A 15,056-nucleotide genomic window follows, 5' to 3' on the forward strand; every position below is an offset into this window, starting at 1 on the left:
GCAAAACCATTTTCTGACTGCACAGAAAATCGACAAATTCAAAGGGTTAGTGATATCGTTAACAAAACTCCCTGCGAAGAATTGGTAGTAGCTACTCGAGTTAGTTTATACAGTGCTGGCAAAAGAAATGCTTCTCAGGTTTTATCAATACTAGATTCGGAAAACCCTGCAAAAAAGAACACAAAAACTGAAGCAGATAACGTACGTCATTTTTATTTATTTTTCTTTTAAAAGTTGTATATCCTTTTATTTTGCATTAATATAAATAATTAAGGAAAACATTATGAAACATTTTAATTTAAAAAATATATAATTTTTTGTAAATAATTATTTTTTAATTTTTCAAAAATTAATAAAAAAATTAAAAATTGTTTTTAAAATTGCGTTGGCTAATATTCTTAAATATAAAAATAATTTAAAAAATATTACTCAATTATTTTTTGAGTTATTAATTATTGCCTGCCAGATTGGCAGAATCGACCACTGTGTGCCGCCGCGAGCAGCAACAAGTGTTTGGCGCGGCCCCTCCGCAGCAGCACTCAGTTGAGAATCGAAGCTCGCCGCGCTCAAAGCGGATCTGCGGGTGTGTCGTTGAACGCGGATCTCACGTATCACGTATTGACTGCCGTGTCGCCGTGTCGTCTCCGTGGCTATTCAATATACAATTGACGAGCTCCGAGAGCTGCCTGGCTGCCTTGCTGCCTTGCTGCCTGGCTGCCTGGCTACGATCTGCGGTTCAGTGTGTGGTGTGTGTTTTTGTTGTTGTCACAATTTCAAGTATCTCTCTTATTGCTAATAAATTATAATTAACGAATCAGCTAAATTATAATTAAAGGCTGAATTTCAGACGAAAATCACAATAAGCGCTTAAGCGAAGAGGTTCGCTGAATGCGAATTCAAAATCAAACAAAAATCAATTTAAAGTCCTAAACAAAAACACGTTAGACAAGAAAACGATTTAATCCAAAACAAAAACAAAAAAAAAAACTACCAAAATAAAAAAAATAACAAAAACACCAATATGTATATGTATATAATGCACGCAATTCCCCCCCGCACGCACCGCCCCACACCACTTGCATGTGCTGGCCAAAACTTCATGTTGAAGGCGGTTTGGATTGGTTGTGGATTGGAAAAGTTTGAGTTAAGCGATTACATTGGGATCGTGACCATTTATTTAATGCGTTTGTCTTGCTTAGTTGTTTGATCGACGACTGCAGCAATTTGTGTGTGTGTCAATGAGCGAGCGAGTGCGTGTGCGTGCGTAAACCATGAAATGATTTTTTATTTTTATAAATGAAAAAAAAAAATCGAAATCAAGTTTAGAGTTTCATTTTCGTTTTTGCGTTTTTTTTGGTATTCTTTGGCCGCGGGCGCGGACTGGGACTGGTTTACGTGTGTAATATTTTCGCACACTTTCAATATTTATTTGTCGCGTCGCTTGGGACGGTGTGCGGTCCGGGGTTGTGCTCCCCTTTTTGATAATTGCGAAAAACAAACTGAATAAACAGAAGATTCAACAACGCTGCTCTCAGCGGCTATGCAAATAGGAACAACCACAATACGATAATGACAACAGAGCCAGCGACAGAGAGCCAGAGACACAGATGCAGAGAGTAAAATATACACAGAGATACGAGAGGGGGCTGGCTACCAACAACTAAAAGCTCCTCATCTGGTGATGGCGATGCTGGCTATGCCTCTTTCTTCTCCACTCAGCAAGCCGTAGCATAATATTAGCAGAGCGAAAGTTTTTTTTTGCAGAGTCGAGTCGTGCGCCGGTTTATGTTAACAAGTGTTTGGGGATCGTTTCCCCGCACTCCATGCGCAGCTTGGAGGTGTCAAGGCAATGCGAAAAATAATAACTAAAAAAATCATTTAGCTTAGACATTTAAATCGCCCCCACCCCCACCCCGCCGAGAGCTCACATGGGCTCAGGGCTCAGGGTCCCCGCCGTAGCCCATTTACATATACTACACTAAGAGGCCAAAGAAAAGCGTCTAAAATCAAGATAATTCTTATCTAATTTTTGATGGCCTTTCCCATGCAAATGCTGTGGCGGCGGCGGCGGCGGGAAAAATTAAAAGTTAGATTTATTGCTTTTTTTTACCCATTTTTTTTAGGATTTTACGTTTATTTAGTTAAACATTAAAGTTGTCGCGCGGGGGATTCACCGATTGATATATTCACATGTATTTTTTTATTTGTATTTTTGCTAGCTTAATGTGCTTAAACTGTGCTTAAACAATGTGTTTGAGTTGGGGTTAAATAACCAGGCACACATTCATACACACCATTTAATCTCGTCCGTGGCGGCTTTCTCAATCACACCTGAAAATAGATGAAAGAGCTGCAAAAAAATTTGGACAACGACGACGCGCTGTGCATAGCTAAGGATGAGCGGACTGGAGCTGTTGCATAAATGAAAGTGGAAAGCACACACACACAGAGACAGAGAGAGAGAGAGAGAGAGAGAGGAGAGTGACAGGACAGACAGAGAGAATTGGAGTCTTCATTCACTGAGGTTGCGGCCGGCCATCGATGAGGCGGATACAAAGTCTATGTCACAACGGAAAATAATTTAAATGCTACGCGGCAGCAGCAATTGAAGAGGCAACCCAACAATTAACAAAGACAACTGCAACCAACGATCAGCAGACTTGTAAGAAAACGCAAAAAAAGGCTGGAAGAGACATACAGCATATACATACATACATATATACATCAAAATATATATTGTATATAAGTATCTGTAGATTTCGATTTCGATTTGGTGCTCCTGCAACAGAATGAAGAATCGTCAGAGGCAGCGCCGAATATCTCTGAATGAATGCCACAACAAGTACAACCACAACCACCACCATCACCAACAGCATCAGCATCAGCAACAGCAACAGCACATTGATGTACAAATATCTACCAATACAAAAGAACCCAATCAAGTCAATTTAAATTCATCGTCAAAGCTGTCGTCGACGAGAGCGGCAGCGGCTGGAGCGGCGGCGGCTGCGGCGACCTCACTGGAGGCTGCTACTGCTGCTGATGAGGCTACGGCTACGGCTACGTCTCTGGTTGTTTCTGTTTCCAAGATAGCAGCAGTAACAGCAACAGCAACAGCAGCACAACAAGAGCAACGTCTACAGCTGATTATGCCGCCTACAATCATGACGAGCGATTTTCCAACATACGTAAAGATGCGAAAATCCAAATCCACATCGAGTCTCCTACTCGAGGAGGAGCCGCCGGCCATTGTTTGGCGTCGTCACATCATCAACTCCCAGCCAAAAACCAGCACAGAGGCTAGCAAAACTGTTGACAGCATGGAATCACAGCAACATGAACAATTTTCACGCTTCACCACCACCAGCAACAGCAGCAGCAACGCGCGCCGCGCACGCAGCAGCAACAATAAAGATAGCAATATTACTAGTTGCAACAACAACAAGTGCAGCAATGCAACGCCAACAACACCGGAGTCATTGCGCTTTGGATGTGCACACTATAAGCGTCGGGCCATGTTTGTGGTAAGTCTCGTCTGTCCTACGGCAATATGGGAAAGTAAATCATAAAAAACTACAGAAATCAGAAATCAAAAATAGTTGCTAAGGGAAGTAGTGGAATTGCCCGAGAGTAAGGTATTGGATTGCTCATTTTATTTGTTCCATTAACTGAGAGAATAAATAAGACTTGACTCAATAATGTTGAAACTATGTGGGAAGCTCTGTAAGAATAATTGCTTCAAGAAAACTCCTCAAGTTATGGTGGAAATATTCCATTAAAATAGAGGGGCACTCATCTTCTGTTTTATTAATTGAAAGAATAATTTTTTTTCTAAAAGGGTAGAAAATTCTTTAGGCCTCAGTGGTAATGTCTCCATAAATATTTCCCCACACTACTCGTATTAATAACGAAATATTCATTTCATATTAATATAAATTGACTCAATATGCGGGTCTAAGGCGACAGTAAAAAAATTACTAAACAATTTCGAAATAATTCTTTATCAAAGGGTGCTCTTAGTCATTCAATGCGATTTGTACAAGAACTTGATGGCTCCTTTGATAAAACCAAAGCATAAAAATAACCCCCCGCTTATCGTAGGAGCATTCGGGGAATTCGTTTTGCTTTGGGATTCCTTAAACAAAAATCGATGGATAAACTTATCCCATTAGCCAGCAATTCAATAATCCTCAATATTCATTTCAAAATATATTCTGGCAAGGAATTCCCATTAAACCTTTTAAAAGTCGAAGAATTTCGCACTCTTTTTTTGGTGGGGAAAGTAATGTTGGCGCCAGAAGCCATCTGTGGTTTCTTCTGCACATTTTGCTCCCCAAAAAATGGTATTCAAAGCTTTATTTATACGTTTCTAAACAAAGCAAACAAATAAAGTAGCTGAAGTCTAAACAGATACCTTCAGAGTATTTGATGTAATTTCAATTGAATGGAATTGCTATTTGCACGGAAATGGCGCGGACAGGCCATGGGGGGGGCGAGCTCTGTCCATCGGATATACATATATCGGATGTATTTAGATGCTACTCGTACGAGTAATACCCGTACAAATACGAGAAAAGTCTGGTCTGGCAGCAAATTAAACCGGATCGTACCTCCGTCTGGTCTGCTCCGATTCACAATAAAAGTATTTCTCCAATGGGCAGGCCAGGCAGGCGGCCGGCAAGCTGAGGCGAGCGCAGCAGCCGCCCATTTAACACCTTCATTCTCCATTGATCTGGGCAAATAATGCGTGTATATCTTCTTTACTTTTTGTAGCTATTCCGATATTGCTGGTGGGCTTAAATAATTATGAACGAACAAATGTGTATGTGAAGTGCACATAAAGCAATCGTTCTGTCGTCCATATTTAGGTCTTTGCACTGCCAATTAGGAGGTACCAGAGACATACATAATTATTGAGAGGTGATAAGTAGCGGCTCGATACTCGTATGTACATAATCGTAAAGTTGATATACGATTATATTTATGCAGGTGATGGAGAAAAAGTGATTCAATGCAAGGGAAAGTAGAAATAGCAGGCCAAGAAAAATTTCCAAAATAATGAAAAGGAAATGGAAAAGTTTTCTAAAGGTGAAAATTAGGAAGACTCTGATAATGCGGTTGGAGATCTTTGGATACAGAAAAAGTGTATACAAAATTCCTTAAATTGTAAAGAATTTATAATCGTTAAAATAAAGAATTTCCCTGTGGAAGTTCCACATGCGACAGAGATTTTTACTACCAAGTTTTATGGCACATTCCAAAAAATAAATGTCACGTATTGCTCGTACTGCGCCCAAAATCTGTCCTAAATATTTAACAATTTGAAGGGACTTTCGTTTTGCTTTTGTATGTCCACGTATTACAGCCCCAGTGGAATAATATTCAAACTAACACTCGTAATGCTCGTCGTAATATTCCAGAACAGAATACAAGTTTTGCCAGGCAGCACGAATAAAAGTATTTGCATTGCTGAAATGTTGAATCAGGTGGAGGGAGTTTTTTGTTGTTGTATTTTATATTTACACCCGGGTAGGGTGGAGTGGGGGGGTGTTTGTGTATTTTTGTAAGCTGAACACAATGCGTGAAATTAATTTATGCATAAAGTACATGTGGATTTAAGCTCAATGTTAAGAACACAAGTGGAGCAATGCCCGCAATTACTTACCCCCTCAAATACAGACAGACGCCGTATACAATTCATATACTCGTACTCGCAAAGTGTACCCAGAGATCTTGTATCAATTTGTCATGGAACGTATTTAACTTCTCTTGGCCCAAAAATAATATGAATTCTGGAAAGAAAAAATAATATGATCATCATTAGTGGAATAGAGCCATAAAATTCCTCGTTCTTTTCGGGGTACAACAAAGAAACCGGATTTAAAGATGTTTCTACACCGTTCTCTCTGGATTTCAAGTGTTATCATCAGAGCAAAGTTGAAAGAATACGAGTATATGCAAACGAGAGTATATACGAAAGAGTGTTGTTAAAGTTATAAATAATTCACAAAGATAGTCGAGAGCTGTGGCCCTGCAACTGACTGTGGTCTCACTTTTCATATATATGTATGTATGTATATAAATAGAACAAATGCAAGAATTCTTGGGGGGTTTCGTAAGTTACATGACAGATACATACGTGGGGTAGATAACAGCTAAAAGATAAAACCTAAATTAAGTGCAACTTTAATCCATTTCTAACTCCATGACAAAATAAAAACCTGATCCATATCAAACACAAATACGTTTGGTCTTTATCATAACCAAATGTTGATAATTTGTCGGGTGAATCAATTAGCAAACATCTAATGAACCGAAGACACGGGCAGCAGTTTTTTTGTGGTGGGGGAGATGGGTTTTGGGGTATATATTTACAAGTGATTTAATTAGGGGCTCCATAAGGGGTGTCGTCGTCTTTTGCCTGGGGCCGCCAGTGCAATGATGTTTATGATAATGCTAAGCGCAGAACCAGTAGATCTCACGCCAAACAAAAATTGATTTGCCCTGCCCTGAGACGTCATCCAACCGATTGATTTGTGTGCGCTCCGTTTCCAGGCAGATTTCTTTGATTAGCAACTCAATTTCGAGTATTTTGTAGGTAAGATGTGTCAGCCGGCGTTCGACTGCTAATGAATTATGTTTGTGTGTGGGGTCCTTGATTATGGAAACTCAAGGCGGAATATTTTGCATATTTAACTGAAATTAATTTTTCCATTCCCCATTAGACACCGTGCTGCAATAAGTTCTACAAGTGCCGCTTCTGCCACGATGAGAACGAGACGCATCATTTCGATCGGAAGACACTCACAGAACTCATCTGCTCCGAGTGCAATACGCGGCAGACGGTGCGCGAGCAATGCGAGAATTGTGGCGTGCGATTCGGCAAGGTAAGTAATAGCTGTAATAATTATATTACATACAAATAATCCATTTGATTAATCATGCTACTGCTCTTTGCAGTATACATGCCTCATATGCAATCTATTCGATGATGCGGATAAGCAGCAATATCATTGCCATGGCTGTGGCATCTGTCGCATTGGCGGCGCCGACAATTTCTTTCACTGCGAAGTCTGCAACATGTGTCTGCCCATTCAGCTGAAGATCGATGGCCATCGGGTGAGTCTACGATCTACGTTCACTAAACAAAATTTAAAGTACTCCAACTCCAACTCCAACGATATGTATATGTGTGGACACGACCTCTGCACAATTTGAAAGCGGATCAAAGAAATCGCCAGCTTTTGAATATTAATTTTGTGTCAATTCATTGCCGAAACGAAACCGGTTGCCTAATTGCTTTTTGTGGCTTGGCTGGGCGATTTAGTTGAGTGGTTATGAATGTCAAAAATTGTGCACTTAATTAATTGGCCAAGCACTGATTTGAATCTATAATTAATCGAGTGTTTGTTGTTGTTGTTGTTATTGTTGTTATTGTTATTGTTGTTTGCAGTGCGTGGAGAACATCTCCCGGTCGCATTGTCCGGTTTGTTTGGGCGACATACACACGTCGCGCATTCCTTGCCACATTCCCGACTGCGGCCATTTGCTGCACAAGATGTGCTTCGATCAGCTGCTGGCATCCGGCCATTACACCTGCCCCACCTGCCAGACCTCGCTGATCGATATGACGGCGCTGTGGGAGTATCTGGACGATCAGGCCCAGCGCATGCCCGTAACGCTCAAATACGAGAATCAGCGAGTGCATATCTTCTGCAATGATTGTCACAAGGTGAGCTCTGGATTCTCTGCTTTAATTATATGATGGAAATATTTTTTTTTTTTATTTATTTATTACATTTTTTTTATTTAATTTAATTTTATTTATTTCATTTTTATTTTCGACATTTTGCAGACTTGCAAAACCAAATTCCATTTCATTGGACTCAAGTGTGTGCACTGCGGTGCGTACAATACCACGCAGGATGTAAAGCGTCGCCTCTCTCTGGTCACCGATGAGCCATCCTCGGCATGACATTCACACAGGAATTCTATCTCTTGCCATGCCACCCACACCATACCCAAGAAGACCCCATCCCATATTCGAACTAATTTGCTATTACAACAACAAACTGAAATCGTAACGCATTGAATTTAGATCAAATTCGAGCTGGTATCGAATATATAAAACAAAAACAACATACACACAACAAAAAAAAGGCTCCCTAAATCATTTTACAATTATAATTAAAATTACACTTCAAATTAAATAAATTTTCACTCGAATTTTCATTTTATAAAAACCGCACAAAAACAAAATCCATTTATATAAATCTCGAATTTTTCGATAAGAAAAAAAAAATAAATTTTATAGAAGACTTTTGTGTAAAATCATAGAATTATTTACTTATGAGTATTTGCAATAAAAGAAAAAGATGAAGAGAACTTAAGCTAAATAATGATTAAATTTTCATGAATATTACTCAATAATTTCCATTATAATTAATATCAGTGGGGTAAAAAATTTAAAAATATCAAAAGAAAGCTTTCTTAAATAATATTAAGCAATAATTTCAATTAGAATTAATATCAGTGGGGTAAAACATTTAAAAGTATCAAAAGAAAGCTTTTTTCAATAATATTACAAAAATTTTAAAAATCAAAAATATCAAAAGAAAGCTTTCTTAAATAATATTACTCAATAATTTCCATTAGAATTAATATCAGTGGGGTAAAACATTTAAAAGTATCAAAAGAAAGCTTTTATACTCAATAATTTCCATTAAGTGGTAAAACTAAAAGTATAAAGAAGCTCTTCAATAATATTACTTAATAATTTCAATTAGAATTAATATCAGTGGGGTAAAACATTTAAAAGTATCAAAAGAAAGTTGTTTTCATATACATATATATTAGGATTCAATTTATTTTGGGGTTAACATATTTATGTGTGTATCTACAAACTAATTAATATCAATCATCGATCTTTTTCCCAGCTAAAATATTTTTGAATGGTTATGCATATGGAAGGAAGGAAGGAAGGAAGGCCCTGGATATATTCCTGTACATACTTACGCCTGATATTGGTTGTGTGTTTCTCTTGAATATAGATAGTATTTAGTATAACTTTAGAACTTTAACTTTAGCAATTTGGTGCTTTGATTGGTGTCGTTTATAATAGGAATTTAACTAGTGGCACGCTCTACCATTGGACTTTATGGAACACTTAACAAGTGGGGCCAGTTCTTTTGTATTTGAACTGCCCTTTAAAGCTAACCCTGTAGCCTGTAATCACTGCGCCTTTTTCTCCTCCACTGGAGCAGCAGTGTCTCCAGCAGCTGCACGTTTCTGCCGGCGACGTTCGGCCGCCTTCCGTTGGTTCGTTAGGAAAAAGCCAAGTCCAATCATTGCCGCCCAACTGATGTATCCAATGTGATACACAGAGCTATAGAAACGCCAGATGTTGCCGAACGAGGAGAGCAGGAAGGCCAAGCCCAGGTAGCTGAAAGCGAACCACTTGAATATCCAGAAGAGCACATCGATGACGGTCCGTGCGGTGCCAGTGGCATCCTTGCGCACCAGCTTGTGCCACATATCCTCTAGCGCGACATAGAAGGGCGCGCCCATGATGCAGAAATAGTGTCCCGGCCGGAATCCGTGCCAGTAGGCCGAACAGAGCAGTGTGGCACCAGTTCTAAAAGGATTTCAGGAGCATATTAATGGAGGCAAACTGAACGAGAGATCTATAAATGACAGCACTACGGGTGTACGAATACCTGCCAACCCTGCGATCAGTGGCAATGGAAAGAACAATTACAATAGCGATACAATGCAATATAGCTAGCAATAAAGGCACAAAAGCTGTCCACAGAACACTCATCAAACACACACACACACCTGTATTTCTTGCTGGGGAAGAGCTTGTAGACATTGACGGCCAGCCAGTACTGTACGCAGACATTCCAGTGCTTCATGCCCTCGCGGAAGGTCCAGCAACGTTCCACATCCATCACACGCGTATTGACAATCGTTGTAAAGTTATACGTATGCTTGTCCGCATCGCGCTTCAAGTGCTGATATCGCTTGCGTGGTCCCTCGCCATTGTTGGCATCCGCATCGTCCGGATAGGCCCCAAAGCCGGCCATTGTGCAGACGCACTCGCTGAGGGTGAGGCCCGTGTAGATGCGTGCCCGGAATGTGAAGAATGTTGGCCACACATACAGCAGCCGGTAGACAAAGGACCGATCATTGTAGAACTCATCGCTCAAAGCGTACTGCAAAAGGGAAGATTTGCGGATCAATTTAATCGTGTGTATGGCAGAGGCTGTGGCGTGGCAGTGTAGACTCACATCCAGTGGCCAAACGTAGTTGCTGGCCAGATACAGGGCGCAATAGAAGGCGGCACACTTGAGCTTCTCAATGGTGGCACCAATGCTCGGGGCATGCGTCTTAAATGGCATTTCAAAGTAGTCCCTATATGTGCGATAGCGATAATAGGGCCCTGTACAGAAAGAACATGCCGATTAGTCAGTCATCGTTGATCATTGTTTAGTCTGTTCCAAAGCCAGATACACGTTTGCTGTATCAGTAATTGAGGGCGGCAGCCACTCGAATGGATTGGACTTTGTTATGAAGACGTAACCCTCACTCGCTCGCTCTCTCTACCTGTTAGTACTCCAATGTAATTGAAGCTGTAGTGCACTATTTCGGCGGCTGTCAATTGCTGCAACTCCAGATCGTAGTCGGTGATCTCAATGGGACTTTCGCTGTTCACATCCCGCTCTACATTCTTTTCCTGTTCATCCTTTTCACGTATACGCTTCCAGGCGGCTGTTTTCTCAAAGGCAATGCCCGACACCTGGCGCACAAAGTGAGGAAGAAGCGTTCAGTTCAGTTTAGTCCTTGCAAATCAGCACACAGCTAGCTCTCTTATTATGCAACTAACCTTAAGTGTAAGTATCATTTGTATCATGTTCGTGTGGCCGGGAATGCTCCAGTAGAAGTCGAATAGCCGAAAGAACACCAGGTAGCCAAACATAATGCCAAATGTAACCAAATGGCATTTGCTGGAAGCGAGGAATTGGCATCATATTGCAGCAATCATAATCATATCATAATTATCAAATCGTTTCTGATATGCTGAAACTCACCTTGGATGCACCAGCAGCACACTGGCGGTGCCCAATGCCAAGGAGGCAATGCAGTGCAGGCTGTGGAGGCCCGAAACAATGACCACCACAATCACACCCAATGCCGTGGATACCAATTTGCGTTGGGACTCATCGCGCACCTTACGCACATAGTTGCCGGCCCCGATGCAGGCCAGCAGGCAGATTACATAGATGACGTCGTCGATGCTCATTTTCTATATTGATTTGCCAGGCCGCGTTGCGGGCTATCCAATCACCGTGGAAAATTTGTTCTTCTTTTGTTTATGTTTATACCGCCTGACCCTAAGAAATATACCGGAATATACCATGTCACTATCAAAATATACCGTAAATATACCGACGGACACGACCAGATGCGTTGATATTCCTCGATTTTGATATTCGGTTTAATTTTACTAGCTAGTTAGCCCTCTCAGCCATAAACAAATAATTTTATCCAATTCATTACTCAATTTTGTACAAAATTGGCTAGTTTTCAGAACTCCTTTTCATTGGATTCTTAACATATTAAGCTTCAAACAAAAACAACATAAAACGAATGTGGCGTCGTTTTTGTGGCGTTGCCAGACTCGTGCAATTCGTAGTTGCTGCGGGCTGCTATTTACTTGATACCGATAATTTCATTTTTTCTTTGATACCGATAGCTGCGTTTCATTATTTCATTGATAGTTTCATTTCTTTGATAACGATAACTTCGATAGCTATCCCAGTGTGAACAGAAAAAAATTATTCGGCGCACTTTCCAGCACTAAAAGTCTCAGCGATTAAAAATATGCAACTGCGCGGTAATATTTAGTGCTGGAAAGTGCGCCGAATAATTTTTTTCTTGTATGGGAAAAATTTCAGCAACATGCTGCCACACCACGAAAATGAGGGGAAAGTCTCCACAAAAACACTCCATTCTCCACTGAAAAGAGAGCAAGTTTTAAAACTCTCCACGAATTGAGAGCAAATTTTGCAAACTCTCCACGAATTGAGAGCGAAAAATGCATTTGTGCAGCCCGTGCTTGCTACATGTCACACACATGGCTATGTAAAATGTATTAACAGTGCTGCGCCTAACAGTCACCACATGAATTCTGTTATGGTGCTGCTAGGGGAGGATAACAGCGCTACGCTTAACGTTCTTCCAAGTGTGGGTGGCAACAGTGCTAGCGCACAACAACTGATTGATATGAAATTCTTTCTGTTCGTACTTCCAAATATTATATTTTTGTTAATCTTTAATCCATTAAAAAGAAATTAAAGCATGTTAATCACAGGCGTCAAACAGTATCCCAAGTAGATTGATCACCTAGGGAATATCGTCATTTAAAAGGGCTTCGAGCTCAACATCCTTCAACATATTATTGCGTCCACTCTCTGTATGCACGATCCGAATGTAACGAACAGGCCTGCGCGTGAAGTAAAACCAATAACCCGAGGCTGTACATGTAAATTTTCCCACGCAAACCCAGCGTGCATTGTCGCAAGAGATCTCCACGGTGAAGTATAACGGCATTGATGGGCAACTTTTAATTAATATAATATTAATAATGCACCAGAAGTTCATCTTGATTACGCTCTCATTATTGTTCACTATCAAACGTTTCGCATACCATTCTTCTGAGGCCTCATTTAAACCTGACAACACGTGGGCACGATAGGGCAGGTTCTCCAGCTTAAAAGACTTATCGATGACGTCGCATATTGTGTTCAGGTCAACGAATCCAGATTGACGAACCGTACCCACCAAGTCCTTAACTTCAATGAGAGGGAGACGTACAAGCGATAGCAACGACTTGATATCCACGCTCGGATTGTGGCGACTCCATCTGCATACCGCTCGAAAGATTTCCAGTTCCTCAGCAATGAAAGTGTCCCGTGGCAGCAGTTCTTCAAGTATTTCCTCAGACAGCATTAGGAAGGAATCGTCGTTTAACATTGAGCACCCTTTACGGTCAATGAATTTTAGGCATTTCCTGGTCAGCTCTTCGAGATTGTAGAGGCGTGCTGCTTCCAGGATCTTGAATGCGTTGCTGATGGCCAGATTCTCAAAGAGATGTTTGGCTAGTGGCGTCTCGACCTCCAGACAGCCATACTGGTTGGCCAAACCGAGCACCTTTAAGGAGGCATCCACGTCCAGAGTGGATATGGGCAGAGTGCCCGAGTAAAGGTAGCCCAGGATAATCTTAAATGCCTCCAGCGACACCTCTGGGAGCCGAATCACTCTTTCCGTGGACTCGGACAACCCGCCGTAGAGCAGGGCGCGGAAGTACTCACTGCGCGCGGCTAGAATCATGCGGTGCCCTGGCAGGTGCTGATCCTCCACAACGAGCTCCACGTCCGAGTAGAGCTTGTTCATGCAGAGGCTGTTCAGGGTCGCCAAAACGCCCTCGCCGAAGGTGTGGACCGGCACTTGCTCCGGCTCGTTGCTGGGGGATCGCATAGCGTCGATGGAGGGTGAAGAGGTTGCTTGGCTTGCCTGTGTGCTCATTTTTACTATTCAATTTCAGTGTGTGAATATTTTGCGTATATTCTATTAGCTTACTCTGTTTCGATTTCTTCAGCAATTTAATTTTGTTTCAAGCTGTGATAGTGTGAACATTTTAACAAATATTAATTTAATTAATTAACTAATTCTGCCTATGAATTGCCTAATAATTGCTGCTGTTTGCATTTAAGTTTAAGTTTTATGTAGTATGTAATCAGATCTATCAAATATTCTCCATGCCAAAGCTCTGTCCCTATGGGCTTTAATGGCGCAAATTGTTTTATTAAATATTTTATACAGTATTATTAAGAGTAATCTGCATCTTTGTGCATTCCTCGAGTGAAGAATAAGTTTCTTGGAAGGAAGGAGGACGAAGAGGTGGCGTGGCTTGTCTGGCTGTTCGCTACTGCAATTCTCTGTGTGTGGACAGGTCAGTTTTGGCTTACATTTGCAATCCGTATATTCTATAAGCTGACTTTTCTTTAGCTATTTATTTTTTTGTAAGCACAATTTCTTGTAAGTACTTCAGCTCAATGCCCTACAGCTTGATTCCAGATTCTATTCGATAGATCGAAATTTTATTTTCAATATGCAGAAGAGAATTTTTTTACTAGTTATGGTACGATATGAAGCTGTTGCTAAAATTTGTTTAATTTGTATTAAATTTTGTATTTTAAATGTGTAGAAAAATTAATTTAATTTTTAATATGTTTGCGATATAATTCACACTGATATATTCCGATATATTCTACGGCAGTCTTTTGTATTTGTAAAACCAATTTCCGGCCTAGAAACTTTGTATATTTATTCCAGATTAGCTTCAAAATCACATTTAGATTCTATCAAAAGTTTTGGGTAGATATTCTGATATTGTGTTATGTATATATTTCAATCAAAATAATTAAATGCAATCTGTGACATATACAAAAGTCTGCCCAAGCAAAATATCACACTAATAATGCGCCCCAAGTGATATTTCCCCGTTGTTGTGCACAATCCAATTAGATGACCCACACAATCAATTGACTTTAAATCGCGGCACTTTATGAGCTAGTTTGACACTGAAAATGCGATTCTATAATCTGTGGATGTAAACGCCCAGATGATAATTGTAATTGCCAATAGTCGACGCTTAGCAGCTACTTTTTTTTTTTTTGTTAGTTCGCTAAGAATTTCCCATGCGCTCTGGTGCCCAGGTGCTACGTCATCAAATGCATGTGGAACCGGTAATACAGAAATAAAAAAAAGTTGAACACGTTTCCGTTGGCTTATTGCTTGGGAAGAAACGCGTGCCAATATAGAAATCAGTGGGCAATGCCTCAAATCAGCTGGCAACCAAATGTCTGGACAGGGGCTGCATTGAAAGGGGTTCTGTATATATATTTTTTAATAATAATAGAAATTACGTTTAAATTGGCTCTTTTCCATAAATCTTTCTTTCGCACAACGAATAAAAATGTACGGAAAATATA

The 15,056-nt window shown here is 40.4% G+C and overlaps 5 protein-coding genes across 6 annotated transcripts; 3 read left to right on the top strand and 2 right to left on the bottom strand.

Annotated features, from left to right (window-relative positions):
* Positions 1-127: 127 nt before the first annotated feature.
* Positions 128-2,661, top strand: LOC121403956. The gene is made up of 3 exons (XM_041592409.1): positions 128-138; positions 467-746; positions 2,342-2,661. The coding sequence occupies exons 1-3, from the start codon at positions 128-130 to the stop codon at positions 2,420-2,422; spliced, it is 372 nt and encodes a 123-aa protein (XP_041448343.1). The 3' UTR covers positions 2,423-2,661.
* Positions 2,662-2,691: 30 nt separating this feature from the next.
* LOC121403957 (AT-rich binding protein-like) lies at positions 2,692-3,147 on the top strand. Its single transcript, XM_041592410.1, has 2 exons — positions 2,692-3,055; positions 3,144-3,147. The coding sequence occupies exons 1-2, from the start codon at positions 2,790-2,792 to the stop codon at positions 3,145-3,147; spliced, it is 270 nt and encodes an 89-aa protein (XP_041448344.1). The 5' UTR covers positions 2,692-2,789.
* Positions 3,109-8,212, top strand: LOC111082947 (RING finger and CHY zinc finger domain-containing protein 1). The gene is made up of 5 exons (XM_022379204.2): positions 3,109-3,524; positions 6,726-6,887; positions 6,961-7,119; positions 7,454-7,732; positions 7,856-8,212. The coding sequence occupies exons 1-5, from the start codon at positions 3,150-3,152 to the stop codon at positions 7,973-7,975; spliced, it is 1,095 nt and encodes a 364-aa protein (XP_022234896.2). The 5' UTR covers positions 3,109-3,149; the 3' UTR covers positions 7,976-8,212.
* Positions 8,213-8,842: 630 nt separating this feature from the next.
* LOC111082946 (lysophospholipid acyltransferase 7) lies at positions 8,843-11,393 on the bottom strand. Of its 2 annotated transcripts, XM_022379201.2 has the most exons (7): positions 11,091-11,393; positions 10,886-11,006; positions 10,606-10,798; positions 10,290-10,441; positions 9,838-10,214; positions 9,717-9,725; positions 8,843-9,634 (listed from the first exon to the last, which is right to left on the bottom strand). In XM_022379201.2, exons 1-7 carry the CDS (start codon positions 11,300-11,302, stop codon positions 9,232-9,234), a joined length of 1,467 nt encoding a protein of 488 aa, XP_022234893.2. In that variant the 5' UTR covers positions 11,303-11,393; the 3' UTR covers positions 8,843-9,231. The 2 variants fall into 2 exon arrangements, with proteins under 2 accessions (XP_022234893.2, XP_022234894.2); XM_022379202.2 differs by lacking the exon at positions 9,717-9,725.
* Positions 11,394-12,405: 1,012 nt separating this feature from the next.
* LOC111064696 (BTB/POZ domain-containing protein 9-like) lies at positions 12,406-13,587 on the bottom strand. Its single transcript, XM_022352450.2, has one exon. The coding sequence runs from the start codon at positions 13,585-13,587 to the stop codon at positions 12,406-12,408; it is 1,182 nt and encodes a 393-aa protein (XP_022208142.2).
* Positions 13,588-15,056: the final 1,469 nt, after the last annotated feature.

This window comes from Drosophila obscura, unplaced genomic scaffold (assembly GCF_018151105.1).
Source record: "Drosophila obscura isolate BZ-5 IFL unplaced genomic scaffold, ASM1815110v1 contig_179, whole genome shotgun sequence".
Taxonomy (NCBI): domain Eukaryota; kingdom Metazoa; phylum Arthropoda; class Insecta; order Diptera; family Drosophilidae; genus Drosophila; species Drosophila obscura.

Coding starts and splice junctions, on each gene's coding strand:
- LOC111082946 (XM_022379201.2), bottom strand. CDS start 11,302: ATGAGCATCGACGACGTCATCTATGTAATCTGCCTGCTGGCCTGCATC. Junction 11,007..11,090: donor GTGCTGCTGGTGCATCCAAG/GTGAGTTTCAGC, acceptor CCTCGCTTCCAG/CAAATGCCATTTGGTTACAT. Junction 10,799..10,885: donor AAATGATACTTACACTTAAG/GTTAGTTGCATA, acceptor TTTGTGCGCCAG/GTGTCGGGCATTGCCTTTGA.
- LOC121403956 (XM_041592409.1), top strand. Junction 747..2,341: donor GATCTGCGGTTCAGTGTGTG/GTGTGTGTTTTT, acceptor ACCTGAAAATAG/ATGAAAGAGCTGCAAAAAAA.
- LOC111064696 (XM_022352450.2), bottom strand. CDS start 13,587: ATGAGCACACAGGCAAGCCAAGCAACCTCTTCACCCTCCATCGACGCT.
- LOC111082947 (XM_022379204.2), top strand. CDS start 3,150: ATGCCGCCTACAATCATGACGAGCGATTTTCCAACATACGTAAAGATG. Junction 3,525..6,725: donor AGCGTCGGGCCATGTTTGTG/GTAAGTCTCGTC, acceptor ATTCCCCATTAG/ACACCGTGCTGCAATAAGTT. Junction 7,120..7,453: donor TGAAGATCGATGGCCATCGG/GTGAGTCTACGA, acceptor TGTTGTTTGCAG/TGCGTGGAGAACATCTCCCG.
- LOC121403957 (XM_041592410.1), top strand. CDS start 2,790: ATGAAGAATCGTCAGAGGCAGCGCCGAATATCTCTGAATGAATGCCAC.